This window comes from Oncorhynchus gorbuscha, linkage group LG13, assembly GCF_021184085.1.
Source record: "Oncorhynchus gorbuscha isolate QuinsamMale2020 ecotype Even-year linkage group LG13, OgorEven_v1.0, whole genome shotgun sequence".
NCBI lineage: Eukaryota > Metazoa > Chordata > Actinopteri > Salmoniformes > Salmonidae > Oncorhynchus > Oncorhynchus gorbuscha.
Genome location: NC_060185.1, coordinates 52696002 through 52720454, shown reverse-complemented (window position 1 = coordinate 52720454; position 24453 = coordinate 52696002). Strand labels below are relative to the sequence as shown.

Here is a 24453-nt window from a genome sequence, read left to right as displayed (position 1 = left end):
CAGTGACACAACTACAGCAATCTTGTTTGATTTGGATATGTGAATTAAGTTGAATAGTCTTCTTGTGATGCAGCGTAAGTGTCGTCAAATGTATCTTTTTTTGTTGTTGCAAATTTCACCTTCAAAAGGTGCACATTTCACTGACACCATTCAGGTTGGCAGCCATGTTCATGAATACAACATCAGTAAGACTCAGTAATGAGTCAGTTCTCAATTCCTCTTACCCCTGCTAAGCCATCCTACTGCCTACAGGTACCTGAAGATCGTCCGTCCTCTGGAGACCCACACCCTGCAAACGGTGCGTGCTGCCCACTACATCTCCATGGCAACCTGGCTCACCCTTCTGGCCTCATCATCTGCGTACCTGACCGTATCCCTCCTCACCACTTGGGGTGCAGATCTCATCCCCGGTACCATAGGATGCGACTCCCTCCAAAGCACCCAGCTTCTACTGCTCTACAAGATAATCCACAGTTTCTCAGCCGCCATCTTCCTCTTTGTTCTGTTTTCCCTCGTCTTCTTCTACTGGGGCACCATCCTCAGGCTGCGACAGGCGCAGCTGAACCAGCAGAAACATCTTTCCTGTGGATCCGGAAGGAACCTCAGCCGCTCCAAGAGAAACATGCTAGTTCTGGTCACTGTGTTCTGCGTGTGCTTTGTGCCGTACCACCTGGTGCGCCTGCCCTACGCCTTCATCCGGCCCTTCTTGCACAGGTGTTACTGGCATCAGGCCTTCTACTACATGAAGGAGCTGACAGTGCTGCTGTCAGTCCTCAATGCCTGCCTGGACCCACTCATCTACTTCATCTTCTGTAAGACCTTCAGGGCCCAGCTGGGCATGCAGAGGCGTCTTAGTATAACAATGGCACAGCCAGACAGTACAGCTCCACCGCCAGGAGCTAGGAGAATTAGCCAGGGGAACCTGACCACCCTGCCATGCACCCAGACAAGGACGTCGTTCAGCATGTCGAGACGGGCCAGTGTAATTTAGGACACACCGCACTTCCCTCCTCTGGTGCATTTTCTATCTACTAGAAATTATTTGAACTTTGTATTGGGGAAAAAAAGATAAACTGCCTAGAATGTCAATACTTGTTTTGGAGGCTAAAATGTGCTAATTTGATGTCTCTACTCAATACAGAATATGACATGGGTTACCTATGGGCATCCTTTGGTATAGATATAACATACATTTGCCTATTTGCCTTGTACTGCTATTTTGCCCTGTTGAGAGCCTAGACCTCAGACTTAAATTTTCCTGAAAAACTCAGACAACAGCTTGACCTGACTGGCTATATGTAACCTGTGGTTTACCTTAGTGATTTAGACGGAAAAATATATTGTTTGGCCTTGTTTCTGTCCCCAACCTCTCTATTCAACCAACCTGCACACACACTCTTAATAAATGGCTCTAGCATTGTTGTTGACAAAAGTACAGTATTAATCATTGTGCGTTCAATCAATCAAATCATGGCAACACGTACAGCCAGATAAAACACCAGGGTTAGTGAATGTGCACTTCGTGTCTTATGTATTTATATCAAGCTCCAATAAATGATACACATTAGAAATGAGTACCTGTCATAATTTCCATGTGTGATCAAAAGCACAGATTAGGGAACAGAAATGACACTTCTCTATGGAGCACATGTTATTTCTGTGCATCAGTTCCTGTAGCAGATACAGACTGCCGAAACCCACCACAGAATTTCATGTCCTCAAAATGTAAAACCTTAAAAGCATAACATAATATAGCTAAAAGCTTTTTTGTTTGTGTGGTATGAGGAAGGCTTTTTACAAGAGGAAGTCCAACATACAGAATGCCAAAACAATATTGTAGCAAATAAACCTAAAAATAAAATATGCAATTAAAGTGCATCCTCTTTTAAAGCGTTAGATTACACCTCAGTTTCTAATGCTAAATAGACGTGTCAAATAGGACATTTCAACAAAAAATAGGATTGTTTCAATCTACTGTACAAATGGTGAGATACTCTCAAGCAAACATAATCCTTGGGTATAATGGGATAAAAAAATATTTTTTTTAAATGGTTAGATTGTTTACAAATTGGTGAGATTCAGAATGAAAATCTTTTTCTGGCTTCCTTTTACCGGTCACTGACTGTCTAGGATGTGTCTTCTGGGTATATACGCTAAAGAAGTTGAACATGAAACTCATAGTGTTCACCACTTCCTGTAATCTCATTTTAAACAGACAGTGACTTCGGTGACTCAGCTGAAAACCAACAAACAGACACAACGGAGGAGTGACATTTTAGAGTAAGGTTCTCATTATTTATTTTTTAAACAAGGTTCATAGGTGTTGTTCTAAGATCACTGCAGTACATTTGTTTATGATTTGCTGGCTGGCCTCAGTTTTCTAAACGAATCAAATTTGTATGACCTAACCACATGTGGATTTTCTTTCTCAGTCAAAGGTGCATGTTTTGTTAGACTATCGACTCCCCAATTGATGATGACGCTTCCCACAAACTCCACCGATGACACCCTCCCTCAGTGTGTTGTCAATGACCAGATGGAGCCTTTCAGCGTGCTCTACATCCTGGTCTTTCTCACCAGCATAGCTGCCAACCTGGTGGCTCTGTGGGTGTTCATACACAGCTACAATGACAAGAAGAGCATCGATGTCTACCTGGTCAATCTCCTGACCGCTGACCTCCTGCTCACCCTGGCCCTGCCCTTCAAGGTGGCCAAAGACCTGGGTGTGGTACCCTGGGGCTTCATGGTCTTCCACTGCCAGGTGAGCGCCGTGGTAGTCTACATCAGCATGTATGTGTCCATCTTCTTCCTCACCTTCGTCAGCATTGACTGCTACATGCAGATCAGGTATTATTATGGTTTTGAAACTGTCTTTTGAACTTATTTTAATGTTGTACTATTGTTAATTATTGTGTAAGGATTATTAGCATTTTTTTTGGTTAAATGTTTTGCTAGAATTAGAAGCACTTTAAACAGTGATTGATTGATTTATTGATTGATTGACCAGCCAGAGCTCCAGACTGTTCCGTATACAAGAAGTGGGCTTTGCCAGGCTGATGTCAGTGACGGTGTGGCTACTTGTGCTCCTCATCATGGTGCCCAACATGGCCCTGCCCATCCAGGACATCCCAGAGAGGAAGTTCCTGAGCTGCTCCAAGCTGAAGCAGGAGGTGGGACTCCACTGGCACGGCCTCTCAGTCTTCCTCTGTACCATCCTGTTCCTCAACGCGTCCACGGCTGTCCTCGTCGCCAACGGTCTGGTGCTAAAGAGGTTGCTGGCGAGCAGGAATGACCCTGAACAGTGGCGCCATGCTCGCCGTGCAACCGTCAATGTTACGGTGGTGACGGCAGCGTACGTGGTGTGCTTCGTGCCATACCACGTGGTACGGACGCCCTATACGCTGGCCCAGACCGAGGTCATCACTCCAGACTGCCAGACCAAGAGGCACCTCTTCCTGGCCAAGGAGTCCACATTACTGCTGGTGGTGCTGCATCTCTGCCTGGACCCCGTGCTCTACTACTACTTCTCCAAGGCATTCAGACAGAGGGTCAGGGAGGTGTTCAGGAGTAGGAGGAGCAGACGGGATTCGAACACCATCCCAAGCCAGTGAAGACTTGAAGCTACAGCCAATAACTGCTGTAGTAGGAGAGGAGAGAGAGAGGGGGTGACAGAGATAAAGAAACAGAGAATGACCGCCGTATGAAAAACATTTTACAAACCACTTTGCAATAGAGTAGCCTGTAGGCCTAGACAAAAATGATTCTTCGCTGTGAGGTGTTTTATGCAGTCCCATGATGTTGTGATGTTATGATTGCATTGTTTTACATTTCACTGTTGCATGATCACACTGAATTAAAGTAACAGATGATTGCTTCTTTTTTCGCTAAATTCCTGCATTTCAACACATTTTGACACAGTGCAGCGAAAAATGTCTAGTTTTATAATGGTATTCTACACATTTTGTCATTAGATTAAGAGAAAATGTTTCAGTTTTAAAGCTAATTTCCTGCAATTCTACACTTTTTTGTTATGGGGCAGGATCCCACCCCCTAAGTTTTATAGCTCATCTCATGCTTTTGTTCATATTTTGCTAGCACACGGTGTCCCTGACTAGCAAGCTAGCTAGGTAGCTAACACACAATGTCGCTCTAGCCTCTCACCTGCTGTGCTAGCGGGAGGCGGGGGCGACCGGTAGACAGTGTCCTTCTCCCACGCCTGTCTGGCATGATTTTCTCCGGTATGCAGCAGACGAGAGTTGTGGGTGACGCCGTGTACTAACTAACTAAAAGTAGCACAAAGTGTTGCTAACTAGCTAGTTAGCCCAACCCTAGCTTATTAGTTAGCTAGCACATGGTGTCGCCCCAGCCTCCGGTAGACAGTGTCCTTCGCCACCTGTTGTCCCGCAGTTCTGTTAACAAAGGTGGGAACAGGTGTTTGGCAGGTGGGAGCGAATGACAGTCTACTGGTTAATACTTTTATTTCCCTTTTGACCTGCATTCAAAAGTGTTACAAGCATGAACCTGGCCCTGCTTTTGTGCAGTGTGTCATGTGGTCAATTTAACTTCCATCAATCCAAAAATCAAGCGCAATCAACTTGACATTCAGGACTCTGCTTGAAGAACACGTGAGAACATGACTGGAGAAGGATTGGCAGGGGTGGTAGCAGAGAGAAACTGCAATTCGATTGAAGGGGAATGGGCAAACAATCAAACTTTACTCGGCGTGATGGCAGTTCAGTCCAGCTGTAACTGGGTCAGAGACGGTAGGAGATAGTGACTGAGAAGAAAGCAAAGCAAGTACGCGCATAGCGGTACAAATAAAGGGGAGAGAGGGAAAAATAAAAAACAAAGCAGGAGAGAAACGGAGTAGGGTTTTGAAGGGGAGCACGAGGTCTATGGAGGATATGAAGAAAAGGATGATTGAGGAAAGCAACAGAGTTTCCAACGTCAGAGGCAGTTCAGTGGTAGAGTGCTGAGGAGGAAGGGCAAGATAAGTTGCGAGGGGATCGTGGAGGTCAAGAGGAGCTTAAAGTGATTCTGAGGTTCAGGGAGGAAGGGGGAGTTGGGGCAATGAGTCCGATAAGGTTGACGGCTGTGATAAAATAGTTGATTGGGGAAGTTGTCAATACAATAGGGTTAAGAGATGGGAGCTTGTTTGTGTTCTGTAAAGACATGGGGTGGAGGCAAAAACCTCAGAGTGAAGCAAATAGGGAACTATAAGGTGGTGTTGAGCAGCTGGACTGATTCATTGGGGTGATAACAGGACTGCCTGTGAGTGTTAGCACTAAAGAGGTAAGTGAAATTTTGAGAGGAAGCGTTCCAGTGAATTTTCAAAGATGGCAAGCAACAAGGGATGAAGTGAGGGTAGACAGCCCGTCTATTCTGTTACATTTCACGGACAGGATACTTCCAAATAAAGTAACCACAGGATATATGAGTTATTATGTGAGAGCTTATGTACCCAAGACTTTAAGATGTTCTAACTGTCAGAGGTTTGGGCATGTGGCAACAGCCTATAAAGAGAGAAAGAGGCTTGCCAGGTGTGGAGGGGAGCATGAGTATGGGAACTGTGTCAATGGTGTACAACCAAAGTGCTACAGCTGTGGGGGTGCTCATAGTGTGGTGTATGGTGGGTTTTGAGGCAATGAAGCAGGCAGTGGAGGTGCAACAAGTGAGAGAAGGGTGTCATATGGTGAGGCAGTGAGGGAGGTCCAGGTCTAGGGAGATACAGGTTCAAGGAAGAGATGGGTTGGAGCATCTAGACCAGGGATAACGGGGCAGGTGGGCAGAGATCTCATATACAGTTGAAGTCGGAAGTTAACTGTACATACAAATACATATAAACTCAGCTTTTCACAATTCATTACAATTAATCCCAGTAGAAATTATCTGTCTTAGGTCAGTTAGGATCACCACTTTATTTTAAGAATGTGAAATGCCAGAATAATAGTAGAGATAATGATTTATTTCAGCTTTTATTTCATCACATTCCCAATGGGTCAAAAGTTTACGTACACTCAATTAATATTTGGTAGCATTGCATTTAAATTGTTTAAGGACACACCGCACTGCCCTCCTTCTGGATCATGTGCCAGTACAGTTGAATCTGTTGAAAATGGCAGTTGTAAAGGAACTTCTGAATGTAATTTATTGCCACAAATTCATCGGATGCTATACACGTAAAACTGTTTTCCTTTGCTAATCTGTTTACTCTAACTATTTCTGTATATATTGTACATTGTCTATCTACTGCATATATTTTTTCCAGCATCTCTTCCACATACCTAGAAATGATTAGAACTTTGTATTGGGGGGAAAAAAATGGAACTGCCTGGAACATAAATAAATATATATTATAAAATACATATATTGAGGCTAAAATTGGCTAACTAAAAATGTGATATCTCTACTCAATACAGAATATGAAATGGGTTACCTATGGGCTTCCTTTGGTCTAGATAGAACATTTGCCTATTTTCCTTGTACCGCTATCTTGCCCGGCTGAGAACCTTGACCTCAGCTATAATTTTTCCTTTAATAATAAACTCAGACGACAGCTTGACCTGACTATATGTAACCTGTGGTTTACCTTAGTGATTTAGACGGAGAAATATACTGCTTGGCATTGTTTCTGTCCCCAACCTCTCTATTCAACCAACCTGCTCACTCATTGTCCTCTTAGTCAATGGCTCTAGTATTGTTTTTGACAAAAGTACAATATTAATCATTGTGCGTTCAATCAATCAAATCATGGCAACACGTACAGCCAGATAAAACACCAGGGTTAGTGTCTGTGCACTTCGTGTCTTATGTATTTGTAGCAAGCTCCAATAAATGATACACATTAGAAATGAGTACCTGTCATAATTTCCATGTGTGATCAAAAGCACAGATTAGGGAACAGAAATGACACTTCTCTATGGAGAACATGTTATTTCTGTGCATCAGTTCCTGTAGCAGATACAGACCGCCGAAACCCACCACAGAATTTCATGTCCTCAAAATGTAAAACCTTAAAAGCATAACATTATATAGCTAAAAGCGTTTTGTTTTTGTGCGGTATGAGGAAGGCTTTTACAAGAGGAAGTCCAACATACAGATTGCCAAAACAATATTGGAGCAAATAGTAACACCTAAATATAAAATATGCAATTAAAGTGCATCCTCTTTTAAAGCGTTAGATTATATCTCAGTTTCTAATGCTAAATAGACCTGTCAAATAGGACATTTCAACCAAAAATAGGACTTGTTTCAATCTGCTGTACAAATGGTGAGATACTATCAAGCAAACGTATTCCTTAGGTACACTGAGATAAAAAAATAAAATAAAAAATGGTTAGACTGTTTTTCAAACTACAAAATGGTGAGATTCTGAATGGAAATCTTTTTGGGCTTCCTTCTACAGGTCACTGACTGTCGAGGATGTGTCGTCTGGGTGTATACGCTAAAGAAATTGAACATGAAACTCATTGTGTTCACCACTTCCTGTAATGTCATTTTAAACAGACAGGTGACTTCCAATTTGTAAGTCGCTCTGGATAAGAGCGTCTGCTAAATGACTTAAATGTAAATGTAAATGTGGTGTCTCAGCTGAAAACCAACAAACAGACACAATGAAAGAGTGACATCTGAAGTAAGTATTAATTTTTAAACAAGGTTCATACGTGTTGTACTAAGATCACTGCAGTACACTTGTTTATGTTTTGCTGGCTGGCCTCAGTTTTCTAAACTATTCAAATTTGTATGACCTAACCACGTGGATTTTTTTTGTCAGTGCCATGGAAATTTGTTTAATTAAGTAAAATCAACACCTAAAATAAACAATAAACAGGAACAAATAAACAAACCCCTTTAATCAGCAATCTAATAATTTCAACCTGTTGATATACATTTAGTAAAAACTATCCTGATTTTTAACAAATCTAAAATCTTTCAAAAGTTAGCGCTGTCTCATCAGCGTAAAAATCAAAACAAACTTTTTTCCACTCATATCCACAAAGTTTTCATTCCCCAAAGGTCAATACTGTTCAGCATGTACATTAATGATCTTCCTTCTGTCTATACAGGGTCTGAAGTTCCAATGTATGCAGATGATACAGTGATAAATTCATGCAAATACCAAACAAACTACACAGGAACTCACTACTCACTACGGCATGGTAGCCTAGTGGTTAGAGGATTGGACTAGTAACCGAAAGGTTGCAAGTTCAAATCCCCGAGCTGACGAGGTACAAAATCTGTCGTTCTGCCCCTGAACAGGCAGTTAACCCACTGTTCCTAGGCTGTCATTAAAAATAAGAATTTGTTCTTAACTGACTTGCCTAGTAAAAATAAAATAAAAACTATAATGGTTCAGATGACAAAATTGCTCAGAGACTCATGTTTACATCTCAATAAAACACAATCACCATGTTTCTTAAAAAAACAACAGCTGATGCCCCTGAGACAGATGTCTATGTATCAGGGTTAAAGCACAAATAACAATATTCAACCTAGATAGTTTCCCAAAACATATGCAATTGTTTTGACTATAGAGTTAACAAAACTATCATTAAAATCTATGATACTCCCCCACTTAACATACTACCTTACTAGTTTGGCCCAAGCTTGCTTTTCAACATTAATACACATTCAGTCTTCTGCCAACAGGCTCTCAAACTACTCAACCTGCAATCAACTTTAATGACCTGACATTGTTCCACATAATGGAAACAGATTATAATGTTAGACTACATTAACTTTCCTGCTCAAATTCAATGGTGTTACCTAAACAATCAAACCAAGAATCAATAACCATCAGAACACATTATCACAATGTTTCCTTACTCACACCTGAATCACTTTCAGCTCAACATATCCTATTTCTTTTTTCCCAGTGGGCAAAAGCTTTAAAACCAAACTTTTACAACTTTCTCTTCTCTTTCATCTTCACACTTATGAAATGCCCAAGACTTTATAATAATAATAATAATAATAATAATAATATAATAATAATAATAATAATAATAATAATAATAATAATATATAATATAATAATAATAATACTAATATAATAATAAGAATAAGAATAATAATAATATAATAATAATAATAATATATAATATAATATATAATAATAATAATAATATATAATAATAATAATAATAATAATATATATAATAATAATAATAATATAAATAATATAATATAATAATAATATAAATAATATAAATATATAATAATAATAATAATAATAATAGTATATAATAATATTAATAATAATATATATAATAATAATAATAATATAATAATAATAATAATAATAATAATAATAATAATATATATGCCATTTAGCAGACGCTTTTATCCAAAGCGACTTACAGTCATGTGTGCATACATTCTACGTATGGGTGGTCCCGGGGATCGAACCCACTACCCTGGCGTTACAAGCGCCATGCTCTACCAACTGAGCTACAGAAGGACAAAAATAACACACACAGCGCCAAAATTATAACATGTGTCAGTCAATCGATAAGAATGAAAAACAATTCGGTGGGCACCTCTCTATCGCCATTATCTCTCCGCTATTATTTAGAATGTCTTTAATTTAGGTAACTGTCTCCTCTATTGATACAGTTATTTAAATACGACTCAATTCTCAATACATTATTCCAGCAGATCATTTAGGCAACAGATACTGTCTTGGGTCGCTTCGCTCTTATTTTAAGTTGAATGAATTAGTCTTTCGATTTGAACCAAACAAGCTATTTAAAACGTTCACTTTATATTTTATACAAACACAAGCGACCATAATTTTCCAGGCAAAACATACAAATAGTTTAATTACAATCAACAACTCAGATTTTAGTTAACGCCTTGGCTGGGAACCAAACACGGGGCTCCAGCTTGGAAGGCAGCTATGCTCACCACTATACCACCAACACTATGTACATGCCTAAGATTCTCCGCAAATAAACCCACTTTACAATTGTCTGTATTCGTAAAATCTGGACATGTCACTATCGGCTATTCCGATAGTTTTAAAGGTCCAAGCGTTACTCCGGCTATGATTCTCATATGCCAAATGAATAGATTAGCAATCAAAGAATAAAATCAAAATTTATTACACAAGGAAACAGATCCTGCGCCTTTTAATAAAAGTAGATTATGTTTACTCATGCAACGTATTTCAATTACTTTACTACATCACGCAATGATAATTAGTTTGATGGAAACTTTAGGCTTTGTACGACATTATAAATTACATCGATATTCCCTCAAATTCTCTCTAACTTTATGGAAAACAGTTTATTCAATAAATCCCGCAATTTATCTCATGCTGGGAAGAAAAAATCAAACATTATCAGACCTTAAGGGCAGTTTTATTTAAAATGTTGTACCCAGACGGAGATAATCCAATAAGCGTTTTATAGTTACATCGTGAGGGTAAAATAACCAAAAGTGGACACACTCTAATCAGTTTCCAGAGCTCAATTTCCCAGATTTTGTAGACTAGTTTAATAGTGCTTACACCCTCATCTTTATCAAATTATCCATTAAAGATACCAACTCAAAACCTACGTACGTCTACGAACGGGTGGTTTAAATTGTATCTAATTATATTCTCAGCATTACTTTATCAAATCTGTAGTAATTGATTATACACACATACAATTAATCATAATTTCAAATATTCACAGAATCCATATAAAACATAAGAAATCGTAGGTACTCACACAGAACTTTAAGGATCACCCACACAGGATTGATCAGATGTTCACACAGAACTGGTCAGACGTCCACACAGAACATCAGAACATACTTGAAAGGTTACTCACACAGAGTCAACCTACCCCGCTCACACAGAACGCTCCGACAAATATTACCTAGTGATCCCATAATAAAATACTCACAGAGTAACCCAGGGCATACCTGGCTAGCACATTTAAAATAATTGGAATTCACCACGTCTGAGGGTCACTTAGACAATCTCACAGACACACAGAATGAGGTCCTTCTTCCAATAGGGCTTCACCAAGTACCATGATTCACACAGTCACTCTGGCCCCTCTCACCCCCACAGACCGCACCAATCCCCACTGTGATCAATTCAGTGTCAGGGCAGCTCTTGGTCACTCGCAACCGGACAGTGGCAGAGTATCTTTGAGTCCACAAACTCTCAGATTACTCTCCTCTGACTCTGCCCTGCTTACGCCTCCAAGGTGCCCTCCTTACAGAGGAATTCACACTCAAGAGTATACGTAACAAAGGCATATTTAAAAAAAACTTGACTTCAAGTGTGTGTGGTTCGCTCACCTCTTTCTTTAGAAAAACTCAGTTCGAGATGTGGTATCCACTCTGCTCGCTTCCTCTCAGATCAAAGGTTGGTCCATCTACTTTGTTCCCGAAGTGTGGTTTCCCTAAGATGCCAATTTTGAGGGATCTCTCGTGCACAATTTATTTACCTAGATTGTCAGGAATGGTCACAGAGTGAAGATTCACATCCCTTCCTCGTCGCCAAGTGTCTTGGAAATTTCCTGTATTACTACCAAATCATGAGAGAGTAAACCACACACAAGTCAGAGTTATCATAAAGTCCATCTCTAATTATATGAACTTCACCATAGCCCTGTGACTCTCAGATCAATTCAGTGTCTATAAATGAATTCTCTGAGAGTGCTTACAAAACAGTTCTTAGTATCATTTATAGCCAAGACACACCCATCAAAACTCACATGACGAATAACAGATCTTAGGAACATTACACAAAGAACCTTTTACCAGAAAAAAAGAGTATCCTATTGCCAGACAGCATTAGCTATAAATTATTGTTCAGTTTGCCCTCTTAGACGATGTTCTACTTCTCGTTCTTGGTACCACTTAGGACAAAACATTACCTCATTCAATGGCATATATCAATTCTAGATACTCCCATAAAAAATACAACCCCTCCTGGACGAGCTTACGGAGAGGAGTGACTGGCACACAGACATTGTGGAGCCAACTAGCTGGTTCCCCATCAATCACACCATCCCTTCACATGGTTTGGGAATAGTTACAGACGCATTCACAGATAATACAAACCTGACCTCTCCCCTCTCTGGGCCCCAAGTAACTTTTCCCAAATAAGCATACTTATGAACATTGATAAAACAACATATTTATCAATGTTACCTAAATAATTCTGATTCTGCCACAACATCAGTCAAAGGTGCATGTTGTGTTAGACTGTCTACTCCCCAATTGCTGATGACGCTTCCCACAAACTCCACCGATGACACCCTCCATCAGTGCGTTGTCTATGACCAAATCAAATGTTATTTGTCACATGCGCCGAATACAACTGGAGTAGACCTTACTGTGAAATGCTTACTTACAAGCCCTTAGGATCAGACCCTTTTTTTTCTCCACTTTTTAGCCTAAAATGACATACCCAAATCTAACTGCCTGTAGCTCAGGACCTGAAGCAAGCATATGCATTTTCTTGATAACATTTCAAAAGGAAACACTTTGAAGTTTGTGGAAATGTGAAATGAATATAGGAGAAAATAACACATTAGATCTGGTAAAAGCGAATACAAATAAAAAACATTTGTACCATAATTTTAGAAATGCAAGAGCAAGGCCATAATGTATTATTCCAGCCCAGGCGCAATATTGAATTTGCAGTGTAAGTGCAACGTTTTAGACTTATCCAAAGAACCATTGCATTTCTGTTCAACATTTTGTATCAAGACTGCCCAAATGTGCCTAATTGGTTTATTAATAACTTTTCAAGTTCATACATGTGCACTCTCCTCAAACAACATCATGGTATTATTTTACTGTAATAGCTACTGTACATTGGACAGTGAAGTTATATTAACAAGAATTTAAGCTTTCTGCCAATATCAGATATGTCTATGTCCTGGGAAATGTTCTTGTTACTTACAAACTCATGCTAATCGCATTAGCCCACGTTAGCTCAACCGTCCTGTGTGGGACCCACCGATCCTGTAGAGGTTTTAACCAACAATGCAATTCAAGAAATAGAGTTAAGAAAATATTTACTAAATAAAGGACAAAAAACACACAAAAAACAATAACAAGGCAATGAATATATATATAGGGACTATACCGACACTGTTTCAATGAGCGGGGGAACAAGTTAGTCGACTTTTGGAGAATGGCCTGGTGTCAACAAGGGCAGCAAAGAAGCCACTTCTCTCCAGGAAAAACATCAGGGACAGACTGATATGCTGCAAAAGGTACAGGAATTGGACGGCTGAGGACTGGGGTAAAGTCATTTTCTCTGACAAATCCCCTTTCCGATTGTTTGGGGCATCCGGAAAAAAGCTTGTCCGGAGAAGACAAGGAAGAAGACTACCATCAGTCCTGTGTCATGCCAACAGTAAAGCATCTTGAGACCATTCATGTGTGGGGTTGCTTCTAAGGCAAGGGAGTGGGCTCACTCACAATTTTGCCTAAGAAAATAGCCATGAATAAAGAATGGTACCAACACATCCTCCGAGAGCAACTTCTCCCAACCATCCAGGAACAGTTTGGTGATGAACAATGCATTTTCCAGCATGATGGAGCAACTAAGTGGCTCGGGGAACAAAACATCGATATTTTGGGTCCATGACCAGAAAACTTCCCAGACCTTAATCCCATTGAGATATTGTGGTCAATCCTCAAGAGGCGGGTGGACAAACAAAACCCCACAAATTCTGACAAACTCCAAGCATTGATTTTGCAAGAATGGGCTGCCATCAGTCAGGATGTGGCCCAGAAGTTAATTGACAGCATGCCAGGGCGGATTGCAGAGGTCTTGAAAAAGAAGGGTCAACACTGCAAATATTGACTCTTTGCATCAACTTCATGTAATTGTGAATAAAAGCCTTTGACACTTATGAAATGCTTGTAATTATACTTCAGTATTCCATAGTATCATCTGACAAAAATATCTAAAGACACTGAAGCAGCAGACTGTGAAAATTAATATTTGTGTCATTCTCAAAACTTTTGGCCACGACTGTACATGTAGGTAGGGTTTAATAAACAGCGAGTAGCAGCAGTGCAAAAACAAAGTGTGTGTGTGTGTGGGGGGGGGTGTATCTATGCAAATAGTCCAGGTGGCCATTTGATTAATTGTTCATCAATCTTATGGCTTGGGGGTAGAAGCTGTTAAGGAGCCTTTTGGTCTTTGACTTGGCGCTCCGGTACCGCTTGCCGTGTGGTAGCAGAGAGAACAGTGACTGGAGTCTTTGACATTTTCTTGGGCCTTCCTCTGACATGCCTAGTATATACACTACAGTTCCAAAGCACTTTTTTTGTCCATTAAAATAACATAAAATTATCAGAAATACAGTGTAGACATTGTTAATGTTGTAAATTACTATTGTTGCTGAAATGGCAGATTTTTTATGGAATATCTACATAGGCGTACAGAGGCCCATTATCAGCAACCATCACTTCTGTGTTCCAAAGCCACATTGTGTTAGCTAATCCAAGTTTATCATTTTAAAAGGCTAATTGATACCTTTACAAGTCCTCAACTGCCTTACAAGTCCTCAACTGGCAGCTTCATTAAATAGTACCCGCAAAACACCAGTCTCAACGTCAACAGTGAAGAGGCGACTCCGTGATGCTGGTCTTCTAGGCAGAGTTCCTCTGACCCGTGTCTGTATTCGTTTGCCAGCATCCCAGAGTCGCCTCTTCACTTTTGACGTTGAGACTGGTGTTTTACAGGTACTCTTTAATGAAGCTGCCAGTTGAGGACTTGTAAGAAGACTGTTTCTCAAACTAGATACTCTAATGTACTTGTCCTCTTGCTCAGTTGTGCAACGGGTGGCCCTGGTGGCCCTTTGGGTGTTCCTACACAACTACAATGACAAGAAGAGCATCAATGTCTACCTGGTCAATCTCCTGACCGTTGACCTCCTGCTCACCCTGGCCCTGCCCTTCAAGGTGGCCAAAGACCTGGGTGTGGATGTTAGTTATGGTGGTAATACTACAATGGAATGGAATGCTCGAAGCTTGTTGGCTAATGGGCAGTAGTTCCAGCAGTTCGTTGTGGATATGCCAGCTAAGCCAGCTAAACCGACTTTGGAGTTTATCATACAGGGTATGTAGTGGTTCGTAATGGACAGAGATGTAGGGGGAGGGGATTTTAATGCCCACAACACACTCTGGGGAGGGAAACTAATAACGAGTAATGTAAAATCTGATTTAAATGAAAGACCAGGATTGATGTAGCCACAAGAAATGAGTCTACGTTGGACCTCACTCTGGTATCTAATGCAACGGCAGGAATCTGTCTGTGGGAGGTATGGGAGGATTTGACAGTAGGGAGTGATCCTTATCCTTACTGTATGCACAGTAGGCTGAGGGAGGAGGAGGTGTCAGCGGACGGAGTAGGCAGGTTGGTGTTTGGAAGGGCAAAGTGGAACCAGTTTCACGAGCTGATGAGTGAGCAGGTGATGGATCGGTGGATATAAGAGGGTATGTGGATACTATGAATAACTGGGTACAGCTTTAGTGGGGGTAGCTACTGAGGCTATAAGAGTTCAGGCAGGAGGAGGAGGAAAGCAGTCCGATGGTGGATGGAGGAGTGTGGGGCAATGGTGACTAGGAACAGGGTATTTAGAGTGCTGAAAAGGACACACAACTTCCAACATCTGATTCAGTATAAGCAGGCCCAGGCCCTGGTGAGGAGAACAAAGAGGTCATGTTGGCGTCGGTTCTGTGGCACCATTGGAAGGGCGACACCTGTGGGAGAAGTGTGGGGGATGATTAATAAGATGAGTGGGGCCAGAAGGTCGTGGGATAATCCAGTATTGATGAGTGGGGTCAGAAGGGAGTGGGATAATCCAGTATTGATGAGTGGGGCTAGAAGGGAGTGGGATAATCCAGTAATGATGAGTGGGGCCAGGAGGGAGTGGGATAATCCAGTATTGATGAGTGGGGTCAGGAGGGAGTGGGATAATCCAGTATTGATGAGTGGGGTCAGAAGGGAGTGGGATAATCCAGTATTGATGAGTGGGGCCAGAAGGGAGTGGGATAATCTAGTATTGATGAGTGGGGCCAGAAGGGAGTGGGATAATCCAGTATTGATGAGTGGGGTCAGAAGGGCGGTCCACGGTCTCTTTTTTGTTTTCTTGAGTAAGGCAGCTCCAAAATGCAGGTGTTTCAGCCTAGCTCAGGGCTTTCTGTGGTGGTGGGGCGGGCCACCAGAAAATAGGAGCATTGCACCATGATTGGCTCAGTATTGTATCACTCATGGGGACATTGTGCAATCGCCTAGGGTAGACATCCCTTACTTAGCACAAAATGAGGGGAAGGCTGCTTACTTCATCAGAGGATGAGGTTTCATCAACGGTTCAGAAATCCATATTCCTCACAAAAATCTCACCAGAAGGAACAGGTTGATGGTTTCAGCCATGGTATTCTCATTTTCCTTATGCTGTTTACCTAACAAGTGTAACAGTATAACTTTAGACCGTCCCCTCGCCCATACCCGAGCGTGAACCAGGGACCCTCTGCACACATCAACAACAGTCTCCCACGAAGCATCGTTACCCATCGCTCCACAAAAGCCGTGGCCCTTGCAGAGCAAGGGGAACTACTACTTCAAGGTCTCAGAGCAAGAGACGTTACCGATTGAAACGCTATAAGATTGAAAGCTGTATTTATTTTTATGTATACAGTAACTAAGATACTGTTTTAATGGGCATACAGGTCTGCTCTGACTTTACACGGTTATTGTTCTATTTAGTTATTAATACTTATTTCCAAAAAAGGTCTTAGGAACGTTTATATGTAAAACATTTTGTTATTCAATTATTTTATGATCAGTTTTCATATGTACTTAAAATAGTAGGTACCCTTTTATTTAAACCCTTTTATTTAAATTATTATTTGTTGTTTTATTTCTCAGAATAGTTCCTGATTACACTAGAGGGTTTTTAGTCTCTCTTACTACAAGAACCCATGGTTTGGTCTTGAACATAATTTCCAGTTGAGTTGAATTTCAAAGCCAGATAACGTCTAGCTCAAAGGTTATGGAATAAGCTATTTTCACTTTAAATTGACTTAAATGGTGCAGATCTCGGTTCCTTATCATTTACATTCACTGCTCCTACATCTTTGACTCATCCTACTACAGTTTATACTTTTATATAATCTTTGTTGTTTTGTCTTTGTCTATATTATCTCTTAATGCTAGGGGGTTACGAAACAATGGGAAGCGCAAGGCCTTGTTTATTTTGCTAAACAATTTCGAACAGATTTTTGATCTCACTCAATTTTGATGATGCCAACTTCTGGAGGTCACAGTGGGGCAACGATATTTGGCTTTGAATCTGAATGCTCCGCTGGTGTCACTACAATGAAAAATACCTTTGGTGGTAATATTCTACACTCGGAATGTGACCCCTTTGGTCACTTTATTAGTCTTGTGATCAGTTACGCTCATTACTGTAAACTTCTACGGGTACAACACCAAACATGAGAATGATGAGTTGCTTGAATCTATAGAGAAACATATACTTCATTGGTTATCTAAATTTCCCAATTTGTTATTATTGATAGGAGAGGACTTTAACATTACAATAGATAATTCAACTGATACTGTAGATGGCCCCCGGGTAGGCCAACCAATCAGAATTTGGGTTTAATACTTTTTATGGAAAAGTTTGATCTTACTGATATATGGAGAGAGAGGTTTTAAATTTGAGGTTAAAGATCTGCTCTCACACTTTTGGGAAAGGGCTTGTGAAGATTTTTGCAAGAACTGGGAGCTCTTTAAATTTGAGGTGTCCAAATACCCTAGAAAATATGGTAGTGATCTTGCTTAGACCAGAAGAGTTGAGGAGGAAAAGGTGATCATTAAGATAACTTCCCTTTCTCAGAGGTCCCCAGTCGACCTCTTGGGGGAGGAGAAGATGGAACTAATTGAGTTACAAAATAAACTGGATGATATATACAAATTAAAATCAGAAAGAGCCTTTATTAGATCTAGGAAAAAATGGATTGAGGAGGGAGAACAGAATTCATCCTATTTCTTTAGACTTGAGAAATTTCACTCTAAAAATAACACTATCCATAAGTTAAACATTGATGGTGTTATTACAGATGACCAAAAATGAATCGCTAAATACTGTAGCAATTTTTACAAAAAAATTGTATAGCTCTACGTACTGTCAGGTATCCACAGATATGTTTTTTAACTCACTGAATAATGTTCACTCTATCAGTGATATAGAATCTAAACAGTGTGATGAACCCATCAAAGTTGAAGAGATTATAGAGTCTATCAAACATCTAAAGAACAATAAATCACCAGGTGTTGATGGAATTACACCAGAATTTTACAAATTATTTTCTGAACAAGTAGCTCCCTTCCTATTTGAAGTCTTTTTAGAGAGTATTAAAAACAATGTTCTCCCTTCTACAATGAGTCAGGGATACCTACGCCTAAAAAAAGAAATGCTGCTCATCGATAACTGGCGTCCAATTTGTCTTCTTAATAATGACTATAATATATTAACTACTTACTACTTGCAAAAATAATTAAAGAAGTCCTGGATGCAATCATTGATGAAACAGTCTGGGATCATGAGGAACAGACATATTTCTAACAATGTCAGACTAGTATTCGACATACTTGACTACTCAGACCTAATAACTGAGGATAGCTTCATATTATTTTTAGATTTTTATAAAGCATTTGACACAGTAGAGCATCAGTTTCTCTTCCACTCCCTTGAGAGACTTGGCTTTGGGGATTTGTTCTGTAAGGCTATTAAGACTCTCTATGCAAATGGTAACAGATTGAAATATGGCACCTCACCTAGATTTGAGTTAAAGAGAGGAATTAGGCAAGGTTGTCCTATCTCTCCGTACCTGTTTTTATTAATCACCCAACTTCTTGCAAATTCTTTAAATAATAGTCCCGTACAAGGTATTTCCATAGCTGGTAAAGAAATCATTATAAGCCAGCTGGCTGATGATACTACACTTTTTCTGAAAGACGCTAACCAAATTCCCATATCGATCAATGTGATACAATCCTTTTCCAAAGCGTCTGGTCTATATCTTAACATTAATAAATGTGAACTCATAGCTGTCAAAGATTGTGTGACACCTTCATATTATGGTATTCCAGTAAAATAAGAACTTACATATTTAGGCATAAGCATTACAAAGGATCAGAAGTCTAGAGGCTTACTAAATATTAACCCTCTTATTAAAAAAAACAGAAGAAACTAAATCAATGGCTACAGAGGGACTTATCTTTAAAAGGTAGAGTCCTAATAACCAAGGCTGAAGGTATCTCTAGACTAACATATGGTGCTCTATCTTTATATCTTGACAGTAAAATAAGCAAGGAGATAGACCAGATGCTTTTCAACTTTCTTTGGAGAAACCGTACCCATTACATTAGGAAAACCGTTGTAATGAACACTTATGAGAATGGTGGACTGAATTTTCTGGACCTTACTACTTTAAATAATACTTTTAAGATCAATTGGATAAAACAATTCCTAAGAAGACCCACTTCAATCTGGAATTGTATTCCTCATCATGTCTTCTCTACTTTTGGTGGCCTTAAACTTCATGTTGTTTTGCAATTATAATATTGACAAAGTTCCAGTGAAACTTTCTGCTTTTCATCGGCAGGTTTTCTTGTCATGATCCTTAATTTATAAACACAATTTTTCTCCACACAGATATTATATATGGAATAATCGGGATATATTGTAAAAAATACCTCTGTTTTTAGAATATTGGTTCCGAAATAATATCCTATTGGTGAGCCAACTGGTAAATGCAGAGGGTCTTTTACTCAGTTATAAATAATTCTTATCACTTTACAAGGTCCCTGTAACACCTAAAGATTTTGCAATTGTTGTAGATGCCATTCCCTCAGGTGTTGCTATGTTATTCAGGAACGTGTCAAGACCTGACCCTCAGAGCCTACCTTCTATTGACCCTGTTGACTCATCAGTAGGAAATATTTGTTTCTCTTTTGGTCCATTCAACAACAGCGTTTCAGCAGGATTTATTGATAATATCTGTTGGAAAAAAGTTTGGATGTTGCCACACACATACCTAATTGTTAACAAAATTAAGGAAGTTTCCTTTAAAATTATTCATAAATATTATCCTGCCAACCACTATATGAAGAAGTTTAAGGAAAACATCAACTCAAATTGCTCCTTTTGTAATGACCACCCAGAAACAGTGTTGCATCTTTTTTGGCATTGTATGCATGTAAGAAAACTGTGGCAAGACATCAGTAGGTTTATAATTGAACACATTTATGAAGATTTTACACTATGGTGGAGAGATGTACTGTTTGGATTCTTTACATACAATAGAAATAAGCTGAAACATTTTCATGTAATTAATTTCATTTTTCTTTTGGCCAAATTTCATATACACAAATGTAAATTTACAAACAGAAAACCACATTTTCGTACCCTACAAAAATAAACTGAACTGTATTTTAAGACAGTTAAATGCTCTAACAAAAAAGCTGTTGGAATTGTAAGTATAGGCATGTCCCTTAAGGTCCTTGTGTAATTGTAATGTGATATTGTACCCCCTAGCTCGATTGTCCATTGTTTGTAATCTATGTATGTGCTTTATGTATTGATTTGTTGTTAATAAAAATAAAATAAATATATATATATTTTTTTAAAGGGTAGACATCCAAAATGTCTGCCATTTGGGTCCTACCAGAGTTATATTACAAGTACCCTTCCAAGAAGGCTCAAGGTCATTGGTCACAGAAATTATGTCAAATCACGTTATTTGTACAGTAGCGTTGATTGGACTGATCATGTCAACACCTTACTTTCACAATCTTAGCTAGCAGTCATCATCGTGAATCAAGTCTACTGACTAATCCAAGATGGCGTAGCAATCAGACGTGTGTTTGTCTTGTATAATAATAATAATATATGCCATTTAGCAGACGCTTTTATCCAAAGCGACTTACAGTCATGTGTGCATACATTCTACGTATGGGTGGACCCTGGAATCGAACCCACTACCCTGGCGTTACAAGCACCATGCTCTACCAACTGAGCTACAGAAGGACCACTGTGTCCCATGTAAATAGTCGTTTTTTTTTCGTATATATTTTCTCTCACTTTCCACCTACGATCTAACTATACTTTCCTGCAACCCGCCTCACCCAATGTGGTACGGATCTGCTATTTGTATACGCTATAACTGGAACCTCCATCAGCAACTAGCCAGCTAACTAGCTACTAGTCACTGTTAGCCACGGCTAGCGGTCTTCACCTTTAGCTCGGACACCAGCCAGCTTTAGCTCGGTCAATAACTACCAGTCTACACAGAGCGATATCAACCCAGAGCATATCGGACTGCTTTTCTCCACCACATCACTGGATTCCTGGCGCAAACTCTGGGTCTTTACACCAGATCGCAGCTAGCTAGCTGCAACCCAGAGGCTACTCCTGGCTAACGCCTCTGTCCTGAAGCAAAGCACCAGCTAGTGTTTATCTGACTGGATAAAATATACAGTAGCAATCAAAAGTCTGGACACACATACTCATTCCAGTGTTTTTCTTTATGTTTTACTATATTGTAGAATAGAGAAGACAACAAACTTTGAATCATGTAACCCAAAAAGTGATAAATCAATATTTTATATTTGAGATTCTTCAAAGTAGCCACCCTTTGCCTTGATGACAGCTTTGCACACTCTTGGCAGTGTGCAATTGAATTTACCACAGGTGGACTTCAATCAAGTAGTAGAAACAGCTCCAAGGATGATCAATGGAAACAGCATGCACCGGCGCTCAATTGAGTTTCAAAGCAAAGAGGCTGAATATGTAAATAAGGTATTTTTTGTATATATTTATAAAAAAGTCTATACCTGTCATCGCTTTGTCATTATGGGGTATTGTGTGTAGACTGAGGAGTTTTATTTATTTAATACATTTTAGAATAAAGCTGTCACGTTAAAAAATGTGGAGGAAAAATAATATATATAGACTTAATAAATATCGACTGAATACTTTCCCAAGGCCATATGTATATATATGTGCGTGTGCGTGTGCGTGTGCGTGTGTATTTATTATGTCCCCGCAACTTCTAAAACCAAGGTTGCGCCTCTGGGTTGAATTGTTGTAAACATGTAACAATTACTGACATAGCAGAATCAGACGGGATTAAAATTACAGATGTGGTGTTTTGTGCTCGTGGACATATTTACATTACCCGACCTCCCCCAGTAAGACGAATCATGTACAAACAGGGCTATACATCTACAGATTAAGTCGATATAAATCCTTCATTCCCTCTGAAGTTATGGAAAAATGTGGAAACTCATTTTGCTGCGAAAAAGAAATGTGTGGGCAAATTCAGGCATTGTGGGCGGGTTTTGAGAAGTCATTGTGCTAGAAACTTCTCGACGATAGCGAGAAGCACTCTCCCAAATGTAAAACCTTGGTTACTTGGAGATAATGAGCAAGGGGGGAAGACGATCAATGTAATTGAATATGCAACGGCCATTTTAGAACAGCATCACTACGGTATATACATTTAGCTATTTCAATGACACTTGTCATAATATCCTAACACAGATAATTAGCCATTTGGTTTTGGATTATTTGGGAGTTGGCTACCAACTGGAGATGAATTGAACACCATGGACTGGTCAGACTAATTATTTTTTCCACACTACACACTCACCATGCCAAGTTGTCAAAAGAAAATTATATTCTCTGTTGCCGGAGTGTTGAGTTTCGGTTGCGTCCTCATTATTGCCGCCGCGATGGGGACGCAGTTTTGGGTCCAGGGGACTGTGTTGTGTACAACCGGTGCGCAACTTGTAAATGCCACAGGACAAGAGCTGGATAAATTTGTCGGTAGGGTTAACTATGGTCTTTTTCACGGACAGAGAGTGAAGCAATGTGGACTTGGCGGAAGACCCTTCAGATTTTCATGTGAGTAGAAGACCCTGTGAATTGCATGAAAAGTTTGTGAAAACCGGTGTATTTAAAGATACTGCTTGGCTGAAAAGGTATTCTCATTTGCGCATCTATAATGAAAAGTAAACAATGAGACGAGCAGTCACCCACTACATTAATAATTCAAATTACTATAGATAGCCTACACCCTGTTTTAAGTCCTATCCCTGTGACGTAAGGATCCATTTGACTAAATTAAATGGAATGTTCAGCATAAATTATCTTGGTAGCATTGGCACAAAAAAAAAAAAAAGTAGCATTTTATAATAAAGTATTTGCAGGCTAACAATACAATACACATAATGTAATTACCCATTGGGCATACGACGTGATAAAGACCTATTTTACTGGTTGAAACCCGGTCTGGACATTATATGACCAGATTAATAATTTTTCTATATGTCTTTTTGACATCAAGCAAAATACGTCTTATTTTGGTTGATAACTGATGTGGAGTTCAACCAAAAAAACATATCTAAATCCTACTCATTTAATAGAAACCGATCTAAATAAACATGTGCATAGTCTTTGTGGGCCATGTACCCATTGTATATAAGACGCTAGAACCATTACAATTCTATCAATTTGAGTAATGTTCTTTTTCAGCAGGGTTTTCATGATTCAGTTTAGCACATTTGGCAAACAACAGCTGGCAGAACTCACCAAAGGGGTTAGGGTCTCGTGGCATACTGTACCCAGTCAACCACAGGAGGTTAGTGGGGGAAATGGGTTTGTGTTAATGATTGGAGCAGAATTAGTGGAATTGTATCAAGTACATGGATTCCAGGTGTTTGATGCCATTCCATTTGCTCTGTTCTGGCCATTATAATGAGCCCTTCTACTCTCAATAGCCTCCTGTGCAGTCAACACACTTGACTCAGACCCATTCCATTTGAGTACTAGGGGACTGGGGCTCAGGGGGCTTCATGCGGGCCGAGCTCTTCCAGAGTCTGGCAGAATCATATTACTCTGGCCTCCAGCTAAAGGTTCTCTGCTGAGCCTACTTCAGTTTATCCGGTCCGATTGACATTTTCAAAAATAGGGCCATTTGAAATTTTAATTCGTCATGTAATGAAATACCTTATTTTTGTTAAAACAGAGAAATGTGATATATTTCACCTCCAAGTCATCAAATTTTCTAGGTCATTAAAAGCTCCAATTTATGAATCCTATAGTTATCAGAGATGGTCCCTAATTTAGAGAATCTCCGATGTTATAAATGCTTTTGCTTTTACTACAGGCTATATTTTTCGTAGTTGCAGTCCACCCAATTGAAAAGTGCACATTCACTTCCATAACATTTGTTCTAGGCTACCAGCATGTAAAATAAAACCTGAGACATATGTGGCATTGTGTTGTGTCGAATGCGTGCACACCAAAACACCCTTTCGGTGACATGAATAAGGATATTTCATATTTTCAAGTATAAAAGTCAGTTCCCAACACTATAAATGTGTTTGCTTTCACATACAGTGTTTTTTATAGT

General features: G+C 39.6%; 2 protein-coding genes and 1 long non-coding RNA gene across 10 annotated transcripts in view; 2 read left to right on the top strand and 1 right to left on the bottom strand.

Moving 5' to 3' along the window:
- The window catches only part of LOC123993133 (probable G-protein coupled receptor 171), a 6653-nt gene extending 2777 nt beyond the window's left edge, over positions 1-3876 (top strand). For 3 of the 5 annotated variants that reach the window (XM_046294961.1, XM_046294960.1, XM_046294959.1), the window contains one exon: positions 253-2197. In XM_046294961.1, coding sequence (XP_046150917.1) covers positions 253-991 — 739 coding nt within the window. In that variant the 3' untranslated portion in view covers positions 992-2197. The other 2 variants (XM_046294963.1, XM_046294962.1) reach the window with 2 other exon arrangements.
- On the bottom strand, positions 2279-23078 carry LOC123993137. The gene is made up of 3 exons (XR_006831374.1): positions 22690-23078; positions 4162-4409; positions 2279-3637 (listed from the first exon to the last, which is right to left on the bottom strand). It is a non-coding gene; the product is annotated as an uncharacterized LOC123993137 (long non-coding RNA).
- clrn1 (clarin 1) overlaps positions 20947-24453 on the top strand; it is a 20090-nt gene continuing 16583 nt past the window's right edge. For 2 of the 4 annotated variants that reach the window (XM_046294968.1, XM_046294965.1), the window contains exons 1-2: positions 20947-21836; positions 22898-22943. In XM_046294968.1, the coding sequence (XP_046150924.1) occupies positions 21681-21836; positions 22898-22943 (202 nt within the window). In that variant the 5' untranslated portion in view covers positions 20947-21680. Of the gene's footprint in view, positions 21837-22366; positions 22944-24453 lie in introns of those variants that run through there. The other 2 variants (XM_046294967.1, XM_046294964.1) reach the window with 2 other exon arrangements.